Raw genomic sequence first — 18,355 nt, forward strand, 5'->3', positions numbered from 1 at the left:
ATTCTGAATCTGGGTTTGAGCATCACATGATTTTCTTTTAAAAACAAAGAAGAGAATCTGAGCATCACATGACTTTCACGACCAGTCTTTACTTCATCATTCACTGATCTGTGCTGTAGTTTGATTGCTTGATGCTTTCAGCTTTTCCTGGGTGTTACCATGACTCAAATGATTCTATCTGCTCATGGGTTTCCATTTGAATAGGCTTGGAATTGGTTGAGAACTAATAGAACACCATGAAAATAGAATTGAGAGGGGAAAAGGATAAACGTTTCCTCTTGTACATCAAATTTTATCTTTCAATGGCTATGTAATCTGACCTGCTAGGCCAGGACATGAACTCTTTTTTGATTGGAATAACTAAATAATGAAGGAAATCAAACTAATCCAGTTACAACTGGACACCATAATTAAGGTTGCAGGGGGTTATGGTTGATCTCAGTTTCTTCAGAAAATTTAATAAGAATTTTAAATATCTTATTCTGATTGCTGACCTTGACCCAGATTTTAATTTTGCAAGTGAGATTGAGTTTGATCAAGTCAAATTAAACACTCAACCTTGATGCTGTCTTAACCTGAATCACAAAATGAGAAAATAATCTTAAATTCTATTAATGTTGTGCTACATTAATAGTAAGAATTTTTTTTTTTTTCTATAAAATGGTAGGATCAAAGGCCAAGTCTGATGAAACACTCAACCCTAAAAGTTGACTTTTTATTTATATTTTTTATAAAATGATAGGATCAAGGCCAAGTTAGATGAAACGCTCGACCCTAAGAGTTGACAAACCAGGATAGATTAGAACCAATAAGAGAAAACTCAGAAGCACTATCATAAATTACGAGTTTAAATGAGTTATGAAATTGTTGCTTAGATTATTCAATTAGTTCTAAACACAAGTCCCATAGTTTGTAGTGGCTGTTGAGTAGGGAGATCACTCAAAAATTTTTTTCTCTCTTTTTGTTTAAAAAAATACACTACAAAGTATCATCAATGGGCTCCAATTGCTGCTTGAACTCAATAATTTTTGTAGTTTTTTGGACCAATTTCAGCTTCAATGCATTATTCACACATGATGGCCAAACTTTTTACAGCTTTAATAATGACTCACGAGTATCATGCATATAAGTGAAGTTTTCTTTTCAAAAGTAAGAAGACAATATAGAAAGAAAGAGTGCTTTTTTTTTTCCACCAAAAAATCATTCTATGGGCTTTTCTTTCAATGTTTCTATTCATCAGTCACATCTCTTTTTCTCCTTTTCTTAAAGGCTTACTTTAAATAATACAAACTCCAAACATGGTGGGGAGATCGAAAACGAACCCAAGAATCAACTTTCAACCCTTGGGAGTTGGATTTCCATTCTTGAAAAGCAAACACAAAGAGTGCCACTGCAATTCTGTTGATAAAAAGATTGATGGGCATGGGAGGAAAAGATTGATGAGCATGGGAACTTTTGTTTTTTCTCTCTCTTTTGGTTTGTAGGTAAATGAGGTAAACAGGAGAGAGAGAGATACTATCATACTTGTAGGAAGTATTAAGGACCACTGAAGCATAAACTCAAGCACTTGGAAGGCATGGGAGGATAGCAAAGATATGCTAATGACATGCCAGGTAGCAAGTGCTGTAAGCCTGTAACTAGTGACATGGTGGGTTCATTTTCCACTCAATAGCACACAAGGAAATCAGCCTCACCAACTCTCATCTCTGCAACACGACAAGGTGTTGGGATAGAATGCACAACTACGAAGAACACAGACAAAAAATACATTCACAACAGCAAGGAATTTCACTAGGGAGATTGTCTACTTCAACAAAAGAGAAAAAGTTCTACTATTTCCTGAAAATCTCACCATTATCAAATCTCACAAGTTGTTGCCTTTTGTTTTACTTGTTTTATTCATTAAGAGTACCCCGCAGAGACTATTTTATTTCCTGAAAAGTGAAAACCTCACCACTCTCAAACCTTATAAACTGCTATCTTTTGCTTTGCTTGTCTTGTACATTAGTTATCTAATAAAAATTGTTTATTTCTTGAAAGCCTCACTATTTTCAAACCTTACAAATTGATATCCTTTGTTTTGTTTGTCTTGTTCGTTAGTTTATTCCATAGTGACTATTTATTTCCTAAAAAATCTACCCACTCTCAAACTTTACGATTTACTATTCATTATTCTTTTTTTTTTTTGGATGATTAAATAATTCATTACCAAAGAGAAGAAAATACAATAGCACAAGTGACAAGCCCGGACAAAGCGAGAAAAAGGCCTGAACTAACAAGTAATCTAAGAGGCATTGAGCCTAGCAACTACCTAAGAGCAACAATTAAAGCAAACTTGATACACAAACATAAGAGGCCCAAGGTCGAACAAAGAAGCAAACTAAGAGACAATGAGCCAAGCAACAATTTAAGGGCAACGATAATAGCAAACTTGTTACACAGCACAAGTGGTTCATAGCCAGACTAGAAGCAACCATGGAAGTGGATCAAAGGGCCCAGTTGAACCAATGCAGTCTCCCTATCTATCGAAACTTTGGGAAGCCTTCCTAGTAACAAAGCACAAGGACCAACCCAGCAGCACCATAGAGGCAAGGGACGCAAGGGAATGCTGTATCACAAGATTGAGAAAAAAAAAAAAACAAAGAGAGCTAATAAGACTCTAAACAAAATGGAGAGTTCAAAAACTTCATTACTCTTTGTTGTGGTGAAAATGTACTTGGCGTGGCTCCTTTTATGGTTGAGTTCGATAGGTGGAACTTTGATTAACCCGAGACCAAAACAAATGTGAGAGTGGGCCGCTTTGAAGCAGGAAGACACCTCCTAAATGATTAAGTCAAGTTTTCCAAGTAATCAACTCCACTAAACTACAACATATTCCCTCACCTTTAAAATAATACAATGGTGCTGGGGATGGAATGCACAACTACGAAGAATACAAACAAAAACACATTCCCAACAGCATGGAATTTCACTAGAGAGAAATTGTCTAGATTAACCAAAGAGAAAAAAATTCAACTATTTCTTGAAAATCTCACCACTGTCAAATCTCACGAATATTTGTTATGTTTTGCTTTACTTGTCTTATTCATTAAGACAAAGACTATTTATTTTCTGAAAAGTGAAAATTTCACCACTCTCAAACCCTTATAAACTACCATCTTTTACTTTGCTTGTCTTGTACATTAGGTTATTTCACAAAAATGATTTATTTCTTGAAAACATCACTACTTCCAAACCTTACAAATTGGTATCCTTTGTCTTGCTTGTCTTGTTCATTAGTTTATCCCACAATGACTATTTATTTCTTAATTGTTAGAGAAAGAGAGAGAGAAGAGCCATAGAGTGCGACACAGATGCCATATTTGTCGATCTTTGATGGGGCCAAGAGACAAACTCCCCTAGTGTATGGATCTTCACTAACAATTTTCAATTAGAAAATATAAACTTTCAGTTGTTTATATTTTCTTTTCATAATTTGCATTGGAGCTTCAACCCACAGCATTTCAGCATGAGAAAGATTTAACTAAAAATTTAATTTTTTTAATGAATACTTTCAAAGTCTGCTGGCGGAATTGAAAGCATTAACTTACAAAATTGAAAGAGAAGATTCGGAGATCCTTTTGGCATTCAACTCACCATGATTTAGCCTATTAAAGGCATGGACAACATTTTGATTGTTGTGAATTACTCAAAAAAGAAGAAAAAAAAATTTCATCTACTTTTATATATTAATTAATTTATATTTTTATTATCCACGTAGAATTGCTCTTACGTTAAAACCCACGTTTCTAAGGTGTGTCTTTCTTGACGATGTAGTCGAGGTATGTACAAATTGACTTGAACAAACTTTAGTTCTAAAAAAACTATTTTTTTATCGGATATCTTTAGATTCTTATAAAGTATATATATAAAATTATAATCACATCAATTCCAAAAGACTAAATTGTAATCACATCAATTCCAAAAGATTAATTAACTTTTGGGATCATAAAATAATAGACATAGGCGACGCCTCATCACACGTAAAAGACACCTAATACACATAAGAATACTTTTCTCTTTTGTCTCTGAGAATTTTACCACAAAATCAGGATTTCTCTTGACATAGAAGGAGACAAAACTGATCATCTATACTTAAAAATTGATATAATCTTCTTTATGTTTTTAAGTCACTCCAGCTCGTCCGTTTAAAATTTTTTATTAAAAAAAAATAATAAAAATTATTTAAATCTCAAGGGATTGAGGTAATTAGTAAAGACTAATTCTTGATGGTATGAAGTGAAGACGGAAGAGTTCAATTTTTTTGGGGCCACCGAGCGAAATAAAGTTACCCCTTAAAGATGTAATCTTAAATATGCATAATTTAGTGTCAGAGTCTTCTACCCATTGAAGTAAAAATTTATGCTCATTTCACACTTCTCATATATATATATATATTTGGTATGAAACTCTTTCATTCAAGGAACCGAGACAAACACGTGGGGGTGTTCACAAAGTCATTTTATCAGCATTTAGAGTTGGATTCCACCCTTCATATATAGTGCAAAAGAATGAAAGAACATATGCCTGTATCGTAACAACTAGAGGATCCAAACTCTGTGAGTCAGATGAATCTCAACTAAAAAAAAAAAAAACACAAATTTTTTTTTCATTTAAGAAGTAAGTGGCACATGAACTCGAGTTTGGATCCTGCAACCTGTTAGGGGAGCACTCTGTGCTACTCGAGGGTTTCATCACCAAAAAACATGTAGGGCCCACAGATAAAAATAATATATAAAAATAAAAAATAAAAACATCACCAATTCCTGTGGGCCCCACATGTTTTTGTGGTGGTAAAGCCCTCGAGAAGCCGGCCCCCACAGAGTGCTCCCCTGACGAGTTGCAGATCCGACTCCATGAACTCTTCACACGAAGGATAGTGGCAATGCACCCCATTTAGATATGATGCATTTAATTGAAGGAAGGAAAAAAAAAACACTATAAGCTGAATTCATGTGTGATGGTTGCACTAAACCCACTACAGAACCTTCAATGAAGAAATAAAAAATGAAGAAATACCCATTTACCTTATCTGCAACACAAGTGTATTTTTCAAACTCCATGATTGTTAGGTGATGAGTGAAGAACGGATAAAGATTTATAGAAAAGAAAAAGAAGAATTCTGAGCAAAAGAAAACTCAAGTCTTGCAAAAATAGACCAGCACTATAATGACGCAGGAATAAGGGGTGTAAAGGGATAACTGAAATTAGCTTCCAAATTCGCATCCGCATCGGTTTAGTGGTACGATCAGATCCGAATCTCAATAGGATACGGGTATGGGTTACCCTTTTTTTTCGCTTTTTTTCCGCGCTCGAAAAAATTATCCGTTCGATAAAATTATCCGATTAAGTTACTTATTTAGATTTCCTCTTCATTTAAATTTATAAGTGTCACCTGACTCGATCGATGTAACCTGTACATAACTCTTCTACATGGGTGTGCTACCCTTAGATAACATATCTACAAAAGTTGTTATTTTGTTAAATTTCAAACCTAGCCCTCACAAATAAAATGGTAAAGATGAAAACAGGTAGTCAAAAACTTGTATTCAATCTATATTCATGTTCGTTTAGAAGAATCTACTTAAGAAAATAACTATCCGATTATTATCCGAATCTGAGAGAATCCGTCTAAAAACCGATAGGATATTATCCGAATCCGTTCGAATATAATAGGATGCGGATATGGATATATCACTATCCAATCCGAATCCGGTCCATTTACCCCACCGATCAATTTTGCTCGATCATTGATTTTCAACAATGAGATCAATATTTTGATCAAAATCTCAATCCGACTGTTGATATGAAAAGCATGATCGTCTATGCAATTAAAGCCCAGGACTGAAGCAAAGTTAGTCTTGACACGCGTACGAGAGGGAGAAAATTGAAAAGGATCGTTGAAGTCTAGTAAAAATAATAACATATAAAAATAAAAAATAAAAACATCACCAATTCCTGTGGGCCCACATGTTTTTGTGGTGGTAAACGCCCCCGGGAGGGGCGGGGGGCCCCCGGGGGGGGGGGGGGGATTCCATGAACTCTTCACATGAAGGATAGTGGCAACGCACCCCATTTAGATATGACACATTTAATTGAAAGAAACAAAAAAAAAAAAAAAAACACAAAGGAAACACGATCAATTTTGTAGAATGAACTTGCATTTAATCGAGCACCTCATTCATTCGTATTAAAAATCGAAAAGGAAGCCGATCAATCATCAATTTTGTGGACAGTCTCTTGCCATGGAAAGGGATAAGGGAAAATCACATTGTTCGCCGGACCTCTACTTCTTAATGCCTTCATTCGAATAGCAAAACAAGCATTCCAATAAAATTACCCTTGAAGATATAGTCAAAGATATGCATAATTTAAAGTCATAATCCTGATTTATGCTCCCTTCACACCTCTCAGCTATATATTATCAAGAGACCCCCCCACCCATGTAAAGTCTTTTGAGAGGGTCTAACATTTTATTTTAATTAAAAATAAAAATATTATAATTCATTTTATCATCATTCAAAGGTGGTGAATTTCATTCTTCAAATATAGTGTAAGTGAATGAGAAGAAGAATCAAAGACTTGTGCCTCGAATGAACTTCAATTCTAGAGCGATTCACAATTTTTTTGCCACATGACCTCTTCACATTTATTTTGGATTGTAACTTGTAAAGGACCTGAAAAAAGAAAAGTTACGTGAAGGATAGTGGCACCTCATTTAGATATAAACGCATTTAATTGAAAGAAAAAAACTCGACTTTAGATTGGATTCTATATGTATATTCAATTGATGGTCTCCATCTGGATTCTGACGTACCGTGATTATTTTTGTCTTTCAAGTTTCAACCATGAAATGAAAAGACAGCCACAAACAGATTGTAAATAAATAAATTTCATTCTTGATTTCCTACGGTGAACAGAAAACCAGTGATAATGATCGAGTTCGTAAAACAACAAGAGGAGACAATGAAAGAATCACTAAATTTGACAATGAGAAAATCAAAATGACGGTATTCGATCAGTCCAACCATTTTTGTTTTTACAGTCATTAGGCAATCATGCATATGCGGCGGCTCCTGCTGGCTGCTGCTGCTGCTTCGTTGTTGAAATTATCACATTGCAAAACACCCATTTGGGTAATTTCGGTTTTCCCAGAAGTCGAATGCGTCTTCGACCTTCCTTCTTCTTCTTGCTCTGTCTTGGGCTTTCCCTTTCCTGTTCTTCTTCTGGGTCCCTCTTTGCTCACCATTTTTGTTTGATATCTGCAGAGTCAGCGCAAGAGTGTGTTGTTTCAAATCCCTCGTTTCAATCGAGCTTTTGAGTAGTGGGTTACGTGGGCAATGACGAAATTCAAATTCAATCACTAAAAACTGTTTTGGCTTCTCCATTTGATGCTACCGGTGGCGGCATAAGTGTATAAATCATCCCAAAGACTGAAGCTCCGCCCATTTGCGACGTTTCGGTTTTTGTGGGAAGAGATATGTCGAATGGTCTCTACAAGTGCAGCCCTGAGAGCTGAGATTGATTGATTCACTATATGTGAGTTAGCTACCCAATACCCATTGGACATTTCTTCTTGTTCTGCTTTGAACTTCTGGAGACGGTGAATTGAAATGACCCAGTTCTTGATTTATATAATCTTGAACTTCTTTGCTCTGGTTGAAGAGATTTTCCATTTGAACTGATTCTTGTTGGGTTCATTCACAGGAACATTGGCCGAGGAACTCTTTGACAAAATACTATCTCATCATCTCAAGTAACAGAAAGAAAAGGATGCCATCATCAGCCCAGTAAGGCAGTAAAGGTAACGTAATGGGTTCCAAAGCTCCTGCTCCATAACCTTAGAAGCTATCAGATTCATGGCCTTCTTTTTCTTTTTGTTTTAATAAATAACAAATTTTACTTACTGGAAACAGAAAAGAAAGGTGCTACTATTCTTGACTGCTAATCTGTTTTTCTATCTCAATGCAGACTTTGAATAGCAAAGACATACAGCATGATGGAGGATCTCTGGAATATCTTTTGTGGCGATTCTGATTGTTCTTATGGGGGTGGAAACCAGTGCTCTTCTGTTTTTACACTCTTGACATTTCCTTCTTCATGTATCAACAATATCTTGGTCATTGCCTTCGATGTCCTGCTTTTGCTCATGTTGGTATTCAACTTCTTCAGCAAACCATCACCACCAATGCTTCAGAATCCTTCCAGAGGCCATTTGCCTTCTCAGATATTGTCTGCAATTTTTAATGGTGGTCTGGGAATGGTTTACTTCGGTTATGGTATCTGGATGCTGCAACAATGCTTGAAAAATGTCCAGACTGTTCTACCACTGCATCAGTGGCTAGTGCCATTATTTCAAGGTTTTACCTGGCTCTTACTTGCTTTAACCATTAGCCTTCGGGGAAAACAACTTCCAAAAGCCTTTTTGAGGCTATGGTCCATACTTGCCTGCTTGTTCGCCGGAGTTCTCTGTGTCTTTTCTCTCTTGGCTGCCATTGTAGGCAGAGAGGCATCGTTTAGGATTGTTTTGGATGTTTTGTCTTTTCCAGGAGCAATTCTGTTGTTGTTATGCACTTACAAGGTAAACAAATATAAGGAAATTTCTGATACCATCAACAGTCCTTCACTCTATACACCTCTGAATGGTCAGGCCAATGGCAGTGACAAAACTGAGCTTGATGAAAATGTTACTCCTTTTGCCAATGCTGGATTAATCAGTCAAATGCTTTTTTGGTGGTTAAGTCCCTTGGTGAAGAAAGGTAGGGAGAAAACCCTTGAGGAAGAAGATATACCTCACTTACGTGAAGCAGACAGAGCAGAAACCTGTTACACCCTCTTTGTGGAACAGTTGAACAAACAGAAAAATTCGAATTTGTCTACCCCGCCATCAATTTTGTGGACAATAGTCTCTTGCCAGAGGAAAGCGATATTAATTTCTGGGTTCTTTGCTATGCTTAAGATAATCACATTGTCTGCTGGTCCTCTGCTTCTTAATGCCTTCATTCGGGTAGCTGAAGGAAAACAAGCATTCGAATATGAAGGTTATGTATTAGCCATGTCTTTGTTCATTGCGAAATGCTTAGAATCCTTATCACAAAGGCAGTGGTACTTCAGGTGTAGAATAATCGGTCTCCAAGTCAGGTCTTTGCTCTCTTCAGCCATTTATAAGAAACAACTCAGGCTCTCAAATGCTGCCAAGATGAAGCATTCGGCTGGTAACATAATGAACTATGTAACTGTAGATGCTTATAGAGTTGGTGAATTTCCATTCTGGTTTCATCAAACATGGACAACAAGCTTTCAGCTTTGCATTGCATTGGTGATTCTATTCCGTGCTGTTGGACTGGCAACCTTCGCGGCCCTAGTTGTAATTATACTTACTGTGCTATGCAATACTCCCCTTGCCAAATTACAGAACAAATTTCAGACTATGCTCATGGGGACGCAAGACAAAAGGCTGAAGGCTTGTTCCGAAGCTCTTGTGAACATGAAAGTTTTGAAGCTCTATGCATGGGAAACCCATTTCAAGGATGTCATTGAAAGATGTAGGGAGGAGGAATATACTTGGTTGTCAGCAGTGCAAATGAGAAAAGCATATAACATACTTCTGTTTTGGACATCCCCTGTCTTAGTCTCAGCAGCTACTTTTGGAGCGTGTTACCTCCTTGGAGTTCCTCTCAATGCTAGTAACGTTTTCACTTTTGTGGCAACTTTACGACTTGTCCAGGATCCCATTAGATTGATCCCTGATGTAATTGGAGTGGTCATTCAAGCAAAGGTTTCACTTGAACGAATTGTTGACTTTCTTGAGGCCCCTGAGTTACAAAATGAAAATATTAGGCCAAAGTGCGAAGTTGAGGAGTTCAGCACGTCTATTTCTATCAATTCAGCAAATCTTTCCTGGGAAGAGAATCCATCTAAACTAACATTAAGGAACATAAACCTAGTGGTTAAACCTGGAGAAAAAGTGGCTGTCTGCGGAGAGGTTGGTTCAGGAAAATCAACCCTTCTTGCAGCGATTCTCGGAGAAGTTCCTCTTATGGGGGGCACTGTAAGTTCTCTTTCACCATCATTAGCCTTTTATTAAGGGTTGAGAAGTAAAGCTTTCAGTTTTGTGCGGACTGTTTATTGTTCCTTTTTACTTCTTGGTGTGATTTCTGATACATAAAGCCAAAATCTTTTGTCATATTCTCAGCATCAGTTGGGAGCTCAGTATTTCTTGCTAAGACTCTCTACAAACTTTCTTATTTAACATTAGAGAGCATATCAATGCGTGATGCTTTGTTAGTTATCAGACTGATTTCATAGGTGAAATCAAACCCGTCATATTCTTTGTAAACTATTTAGAGTTGGCAAAATAGAAGTTTTATGTTGATAAGTGTTTTCTCACATCAGAACATATAAAAAAAAACTCAACAGCTTCTTGACCTTTTTTGTAATATCATATGTGCATAAGCTTTATCAATTACTTGGGACTTATCAAAGATAAATACCATAAACGTTTGTGTATTCAAAGATATTTTCAGTATGAGTAGCTGTATAAGTTTTGATGAAATCTACAATGAAATTAGCCATATTTTCAGGTCCCATTTAATTCCTTATGTTAGAGTAGGTTTCTGCTGAGTCCTGAAATATCAATTTAAATTAGTCTGAATTTCTGATTACATTCTAAATTGAATATAAATAACAAAGATGGTTGCACTATAAATTTTCTTCCTGCTCTTGTACAGATTCAAGTTTTTGGAAAGACTGCCTATGTTTCTCAGGTGGCCTGGATTCAAACAGGAACAATACAAGGAAATATTCTGTTTGGTTCGTCCATGGATAAGCAAAGATATCAAGAAGTACTTGAGAAATGTTCATTGGCAAAGGACCTTGAGATGCTACCCTTTGGGGACCTAACAGAAATAGGAGAAAGAGGAGTTAATTTAAGTGGTGGTCAGAAGCAGCGCATTCAACTTGCTCGTGCACTGTATCAGGATGCCGATATTTATCTATTGGATGATCCCTTTAGCGCTGTTGATGCTCACACTGCCACAAGCCTATTTAATGTAAGGACAACTCTTAACTGCATGCAATTTATGCAATTTGGTTATCATCTCTTATTGAATGTCAAGTTGTATGTGGTAGGAATATGTGATGGGAGCTCTATCAAGAAAGGCAGTCATACTTGTGACTCACCAAGTTGATTTCCTTCCTGCTTTTGATTCTGTTCTGGTTAGTTAGTACTCTTAACTCTTGCCCTTTGGGCGCTTCCCAATTTGTAGATCATTTCTTTTGTATGAGATTATGCAGTAGTTGTTTTAAATCCTCCCTGAATCTATTTGTAGCATTATCTATAATTCTTTGCAATTCATTGTGATTTTTCTTTTCTTTTTTTGGTAGTTAATGTCCAATGGAGAAATCCTACATGCTGCACCTTATTATCAATTATTAGCCTCTACTCCAGAATTTCAAGAGCTTGTCAATGCACACAAAGACACTGCAGGTTCTGAAAGGCTAGCTGAGGTTACTTCTTCCCAGAGGGTTGAAATTGCTTCCTCGGAGATTAGGAAGACATACACTGAAAAACAGTTCAAAGAAACAACAAAAGAGCAGTTGATTAAAAAGGAGGAAAAAGAAATTGGAGATACCGGCGTTAAGCCTTATATACAGTATCTAAGTCAGAATAAAGGCTTCTTGTATTTCACAATTGCATGTCTTTGTCACACCATATTTGTGGGTGGCCAAATATCTCAGAACACTTGGATGGCTGCTAATGTTGAAAATCCTCATGTTAGCGAATTGTTACTGATCACAGTCTACCTGGTGATTGGATGTACCTCATCATTCATTTTGCTCTTTAGATCGCTTGCTGCAGTTGTTTTGTGTATCAAGTCTTCAAGGTCCATATTTTCCCAGCTATTGAACTCTCTTTTTCGTGCACCGATGTCTTTTTATGACTCAACACCATTGGGGCGGATATTGAGTCGAGTGAGCATCTCTATCATAGAACTTCACCTTGAAGTGCACCTTATTTATTTATTCATCTTTTTGTGAGACTTATCTTCCATGCTTGTACAGGTTTCTGCTGATTTGAGTATTGTAGACCTTGATGTCCCATTCAGTTTAATCTTTACTTTTGGATCTACTGCAAATGCTTGTGCGAGTTTAGGAGTATTGGCTTTTGTTACTCCCCAAGTTCTATTTGTCTCCATACCAGTGATTTACTTGACACTACGCTTGCAGGTAATAACACAAATTTCAGGTCTCATATGTAATTACATTTATCTTGACTTTGCAATAGATTATAGGTATGTCTTCCATTTGCATAATCTGCTAATCCCACATCTTGCTAACATAGCAATGACCATGCCATTGTTGATTCAAACCCAACCTCATTCAAATGGTAATAATTCAGAGATACCTGATTTACTGTATTCCCCCTGATACACTATTTTCTTGGATGATATTCTAAAGATATGCATATAGGCAATCATACTGTTCTTGTGATTTGATCACTTTTAAACCCTATTAGGTTTCCTTTATGGGACCTGCCTAATGGTTCTTTCCCCTTGAAATTGCAAACAGTGCCAGGTAAATGTACTGTTTCATTTCAGATGGATGAATAAATAATGAATCAAGAAAAGAATATTAATTATAAGGATTCGTCTTCCTGCTCTCCTTTTCATATTTTTTATTAACCTGATGGCATTACTCAAATTTTGGTTTTACCCAAACAGAAATACTACTTTGCTTCTGCAAAGGAGCTAATGCGGATGAATGGCACAACTAAGTCTTTCGTAGCAAACCATTTGGCAGAATCAATTGCTGGAGCCATGACAATCAGAGCTTTTGAGGACGAAGCACGATTTTTCGCTACAAATTTCAATGTTGTTGATAGAAATGCCAGCCCTTTTTTCCACAATTCTGCAGCAAATGAATGGCTGATCCAACGTTTAGAACTGTTGTCTGCTGCTGTTCTTTCTTCCTCTGCTCTTGCTATGGTTTTGCTTCCCCCAGGAACTTTTGGCTCAGGTGAGTTCCCACTGTTGTCATAATTTTTCATTTTTGGTTGTTTTCTTTTCCTCGTTAACTTTAATATTCCTACTAGATTCCTGAATTTCAAATGTAATCCTCACGTGGTGGCATAAAATATAGATCTTTGTAAATTCATTAATCAAATTTTACATATTGAAAAAAACAACACATCCCTTCTTTATGAAATCACCAACTTAACCACCATAATTTGAAACAAAATATTGTTCTAAATTCTGATTAATGCTGTGGTTGCCATCCAACTCCTAGTTTAAATCTTACCTTTTGAAAACACTATATGACTTTTTAATATACTGATGGCAGGATTTGTTGGAATGGCGCTATCTTATGGTCTTTCACTGAACATGTCCCTCATTTTCTCTATTCAAAACCAGTGTACGCTAGCAAATTACATCATTTCTGTTGAAAGGTTAAACCAATACATGCACATACCCAGTGAAGCCCCTGAAGTCATTGAAGAAAACCGCCCCCAACCAAGTTGGCCTGCTGTGGGTAAAGTAGAAATCTGTGATCTGAAGGTAACTAAAGTTTATAATAGTTGCATCTATGCATGAGTTTGATCTTAACATAGTAAATCCAGAAAATAATACAGCAAAGAAATCTTTGTCATGCAGATTAGATACAGGACCGATACGCCACTAGTTCTTGCTGGGATCAGTTGTACATTTGAAGGAGGACATAAGATTGGTATTGTTGGTCGCACTGGCAGTGGGAAAACGACTTTGATCAGTGCTCTGTTTCGTCTTGTGGAGCCAGCAGGTGGAAAGATCATTATAGATGACCTAGATATCTCCATGATAGGGCTTCATGATCTGAGGTCGCGTATCGGGATCATACCTCAAGATCCTACGCTTTTTAATGGGACTATAAGAGACAATTTGGATCCCTTGTCACAACACACTGACATGGATATATGGGAGGTATGCTAAATTAGTGTATGGATGCTTTAGATTTCATGTAAGCTTGTTCAACCACCTTGCTCCTGGAATTCCATTACTATAGGTTTTAACATAAAATTGTTTACATCATTCCTCTTCTCACACACTAGACTGAAAGTATTCCCCAACTCTAATTTCTGGTAGGGAGTGCTAAAATGTGTAAAACCACTTAGAATGTTCTCAAATTGATTGCTTGTTTTTCTGGTAGTAATCTCAAATTGATTCACTCCTGCTTTTTCCTGGATAACTATTAATATATCTGTCAGTTGGGAGATTACTTTGGTCTCCCATTTACAATTTCTTTGGAAACTTGTCCCATGCAAGGCAGATCTGGTAAATATTTGAAAAACTGATTTGATGTCATCTGTTTGTCTTGCTATTTCTTACTACCATTGTGTTATGCTTTTTTAAAGGTTCTTAGGAAATGCCAGCTTCAAGAGGCTGTAACAGAGAAAGAAAAGGGTCTGGATGCTGCAGGTAAGTTACAGGGGCTGCCTTTTCTTTCTTTCTTTCTTTCTTTTTGTCATTTATGTTTCATTTAACAATCTAGAATTACAGTAATTGAAGATGGATCAAATTGGAGCATGGGACAGAGGCAGTTATTCTGTTTGGGCCGTGCTCTTTTGAGAAGAAGTCGAATATTGGTGCTTGACGAAGCTACTGCATCAATAGATAATGCAACAGATGCAATACTGCAGAAAACCATAAGGACTGAATTTGCAGATTGCACTGTTATTACGGTGGCCCACAGAATACCAACAGTAATGGACTGCACAAAGGTTCTCGCCATGAGTGATGGTAAATCTCACCTTCAGCCTTCATAGTAGTTCACAAACCAGAGTCCCTTTGATATAGCAATAGAAGGAATGCTGTTAAAATGTTTTTATTAATATGAGAGAAGGAAAAGAATCTCCCTTTCTTTTTTGGGGTGAAGGGATAGAGAGAGGGATGCTTCCTTGATTCGTAGGATCCCAGAGACTTGAACACACGACCATTTCATTGCAAAGCACGGTCCCACTAGTCATCTCACTAGGGGAGGGAAACTGTGGTTCATCATCTAGTTTCTGCTTTGTCGTCCATGCTAGAGGTGTTTACCAATTGTTCTGGATGTCCAGACTAGAGCAGGTGGACTAGAGGTGCAAGGATTATGTATGAATGAACCAGTGTCACTTGGTCTGCTTTCTAGTTTCATTTTCCTACTTGTATAATTAGGTCCTCTAAGATAATGCTGATCCCCTCACCCCCAAAGTAAGAAAAGGAGTGGGGAAGTGCTAAAGCTAAACACCCAGTTCACTGCTTGTGCATTGAAAGGGTACAGGATGTCAAGAAGAACTTACATTTTGTCTTGTTTCATGAAAACAAAATTATAGATGAAATCATGTAACCAATGCCAACTTAGTTTACCTAATTTCTCCAACAAAATTGGATAGCTGTCAAGTGTTTGATTGACTGTTTTCAGTATCTTAAACCTTCTGTTTTTTTTTTTTTTTTTTCCTTTTCAGGAAAAGTAATGGAGTATGATGAACCAACAACATTGATGAATACAGAAGGATCATTGTTTGGTCAGCTTGTGAGGGAATACTGGTCCCATTTCCACTCAGCTAGTCAGCATTAGCTACTGAAAGCAGTTCTAGTGGTAGTTTAAGTAGGGGATCCTTGACCTTTACATCTTTCTCTTGCCTATGTAATGTATCATGCTGTAGAGATTCGCTTATTGATTTCAGAAAGTTAATATCAAGCATGTGTAATCTCTAATATTTCTTTAGTGAAGATCCGACCTTTGATATTCCCATGGGGGTCCTTGAAAAATGAAGGAACGGGGAGGTGCAGGCCGCAAATAGCCAATGAGGTCACAAAATTTTCTCAATAACCATAAAACAGGGTTTTCCCTATTTTCTGATGGGCTAATCCAGTTCTTCTGAATTTACCATTATCAAACCACCTCTTGGCCTTCCACTTGTTGATTCCGACTCCCAAGGCTATGTTCATAGTTTCCTTCCTTCTACTACTATGGGTTCTTCTGTTTTGATGTTTTCAGCTGTAGGTATGCCTGGATAATATAATGTTTTCATGATTAAATTTAAATTAGACATGAGCAATCTCTAATTATAGGGGGTGGCAGATATAAGTCACTAGATACAATGTTCCTGAGATTTTGTAGTTTGCTGAACGTTTGGTCATGAGTTCAAGTCCGGTAAACAAATAAGCTGGTCACATTTTATCATTCTAAGAACTGCTAAACACAAGAGCCTTGTGCACTAGGTATGACCTTGTTTCTAGATGTGCATATAATTGAAAAAATTATGCCATCTTCATCCCAATGCAGGTACCTAATGTGTTACAAATATCATGTTCCATAACCTTAAAAGCTACATAGCCAAAGAAGACAAACATAAAGTGGATAAGATAAACATGAATCGGTGAGACAAATAAAGTCACATGCCTGATATATAGCCAATGAACAACCGAGAGGATCTCATCATGCCTGATAAATAGACATTGAACAACTAAGAACATCTCTGTAAGGAACTGTGAACACTATACAGCATTGGGTTAGACCAACCATCACAGTTTCTAGAGCAAGTGGTTATGCAGAAGTTTTTATGGTCCTCCGAGTATAGCATTCTCGATATCTTCTCTACTCAGAGCATAACTGAATCTCCTCTCCACATCCTTCTCTAGATTTCCAGGTCCACTCTTCAGGTACCTGCATCTCAATTCAAACATTGCCAATCCACAATTATAGGCATTCATAAGGAGCTCTGCAAGTACAAAATCCAAAGAACTACATATTTCTGCCCTGAATTTTCCAAATCCCTCAATCCCCCCCCCCCCAAAAAAAAAAAAGGGGAAGAAAAGAAAAGATTTTAACAAAAATAAAATAGCATAGATACAAAACTTGCTGTCTTAACACTTATGCAAGAGCTTAAAAACACAAAGCTGCGATGCAAAAACTCCAACATGGAAAACTAAAAGGAATGTTTTGAAAGAAAACATCAGATAACCAAGACATATCCTGCTCAGCTAACTCATCAGCAATAGCTGCCAATTTGTGGCTCCACATAAATGAACTGTCAATAGCTCGACAAGTGAATCTTACCAGAATAAAATCTATTTTTTGTTTAGGGTGGGTGGGGAACAAGGGAGAAGAGGAAGTCGTTTATGAGGCCTACCTAATCTCTCATAAGAGTCAAGATTTCTCATGATCTCATGACAATAGAAGAGTCAAGAACTCTCATTTAATAAATAAGTCATCTTTCACAAAATCTTGATATTTATGCACTATTTAAAGTGAATGCATTTTTCAAAGTTGAGTCAAATCAATGCCTCCATTATGATATCTAGATAAAAATAAGACACAATTTACAACAAATAAGTGAAACACTTTTTCCCCTTCCGAACAAACAATGGAAGCAATGCGTTAGCATTGCAACATCTAACGCATTGCTTCCAAGTCCAACATCAAGGGTCGGTAGTTTTGTGTATGTGGATTAAACTGATACAATATCAGAAGCCAAATTCTGATTCTAATTTTGAAATCTCAAGATCAAATACTATTCCTGACCTATGCCAGTGCATGATTGAGCAGTAGACCACAGACATCTCTATGTGACTACTATCAATGATTGTTAGATTCATATCACTGGATTACTAGTCTTATCATGGCGTCTCATCATGCTTATAAGATTCATATCGCTGGACATGCTAATGGCAATGTTAGTAAAACTGTCGGTCATCATGTACCCACTAGCACAGCCATAGAACAGAGCAATCTGAATAACGAAAAATATAAGAGAACTTCAAAACCCAATAATCTGATCATTCGTGATACTCCAACTATTCCAAAACAGCAGAAGAAAGGTTATTTAAACAAACCTTATATAAAGATCGGTGACATCTAGATTTAACTGAGCATGCCAATCGGATTTTTCGATAAACCAGACGGCTCGATCTTCGCTGCTCTGATGGAATCCTAGTTTCTTCAGCCAAGCCTCTATACAGGGAAGACTGTGAGAATACAAGGGTTTCTTCTTCTCAGGAAGCTTCTTAAGCCATTCTTCTTCTGCGGCTGACAACTCGGTCTCAGAAGATTTTGAGAAAACCAGAAGTTTCCTTCTCGAAGGAGCTAGGGTTTGAGGATAAGTAGTGGACTTCGAGAAACGAAAAGAGCAAGAAGATGTAAATTGGAGGGCACAAGCCGGAATTGAAAAGTGAAAAACTGGTGAAGCTATAGACTCACCAATAAATCTAGATGCAGAAATGGCGGGCATTTTCACAGTTTATAGCAGAGAGAGTTCAAGGTTACCCACTGAAATTTGAGGAAGACAGCCTTCTCATAG

At 37.0% G+C, this 18,355-nt stretch overlaps 2 protein-coding genes across 3 annotated transcripts; one reads left to right on the top strand and one right to left on the bottom strand.

Annotated features, from left to right (window-relative positions):
- The first annotated feature begins 6,673 nt into the window (after positions 1-6,673).
- LOC149029793 (ABC transporter C family member 10-like) lies at positions 6,674-15,817 on the top strand. 2 transcript variants are annotated; one of them, XM_089142143.1, is made up of 14 exons: positions 6,674-7,175; positions 7,308-7,578; positions 7,747-7,843; positions 8,011-10,090; positions 10,770-11,090; positions 11,170-11,256; positions 11,425-12,012; positions 12,103-12,267; positions 12,762-13,056; positions 13,381-13,595; positions 13,692-13,997; positions 14,429-14,492; positions 14,574-14,813; positions 15,518-15,817. In XM_089142143.1, exons 4-14 carry the CDS (start codon positions 8,036-8,038, stop codon positions 15,628-15,630), a joined length of 4,449 nt encoding a protein of 1,482 aa, XP_088998269.1. In that variant the 5' UTR covers positions 6,674-7,175; positions 7,308-7,578; positions 7,747-7,843; positions 8,011-8,035; the 3' UTR covers positions 15,631-15,817. The 2 variants fall into 2 exon arrangements, with proteins under 2 accessions (XP_088998269.1, XP_088998268.1); XM_089142142.1 differs by having other exon boundaries at positions 6,674-7,049.
- Positions 15,818-15,857: 40 nt separating this feature from the next.
- On the bottom strand, positions 15,858-18,355 carry LOC149029794 (tRNA dimethylallyltransferase). Its single transcript, XM_089142144.1, has 2 exons — positions 17,892-18,355; positions 15,858-16,722 (listed from the first exon to the last, which is right to left on the bottom strand). The coding sequence occupies exons 1-2, from the start codon at positions 18,284-18,286 to the stop codon at positions 16,617-16,619; spliced, it is 501 nt and encodes a 166-aa protein (XP_088998270.1). The 5' UTR covers positions 18,287-18,355; the 3' UTR covers positions 15,858-16,616.

The sequence above is a fragment of the Hakea prostrata genome, chromosome 1 (genome assembly GCF_041222555.1).
Source record: "Hakea prostrata isolate BN-2017 chromosome 1, UWA_Hpros_2, whole genome shotgun sequence".
NCBI lineage: Eukaryota > Viridiplantae > Streptophyta > Magnoliopsida > Proteales > Proteaceae > Hakea > Hakea prostrata.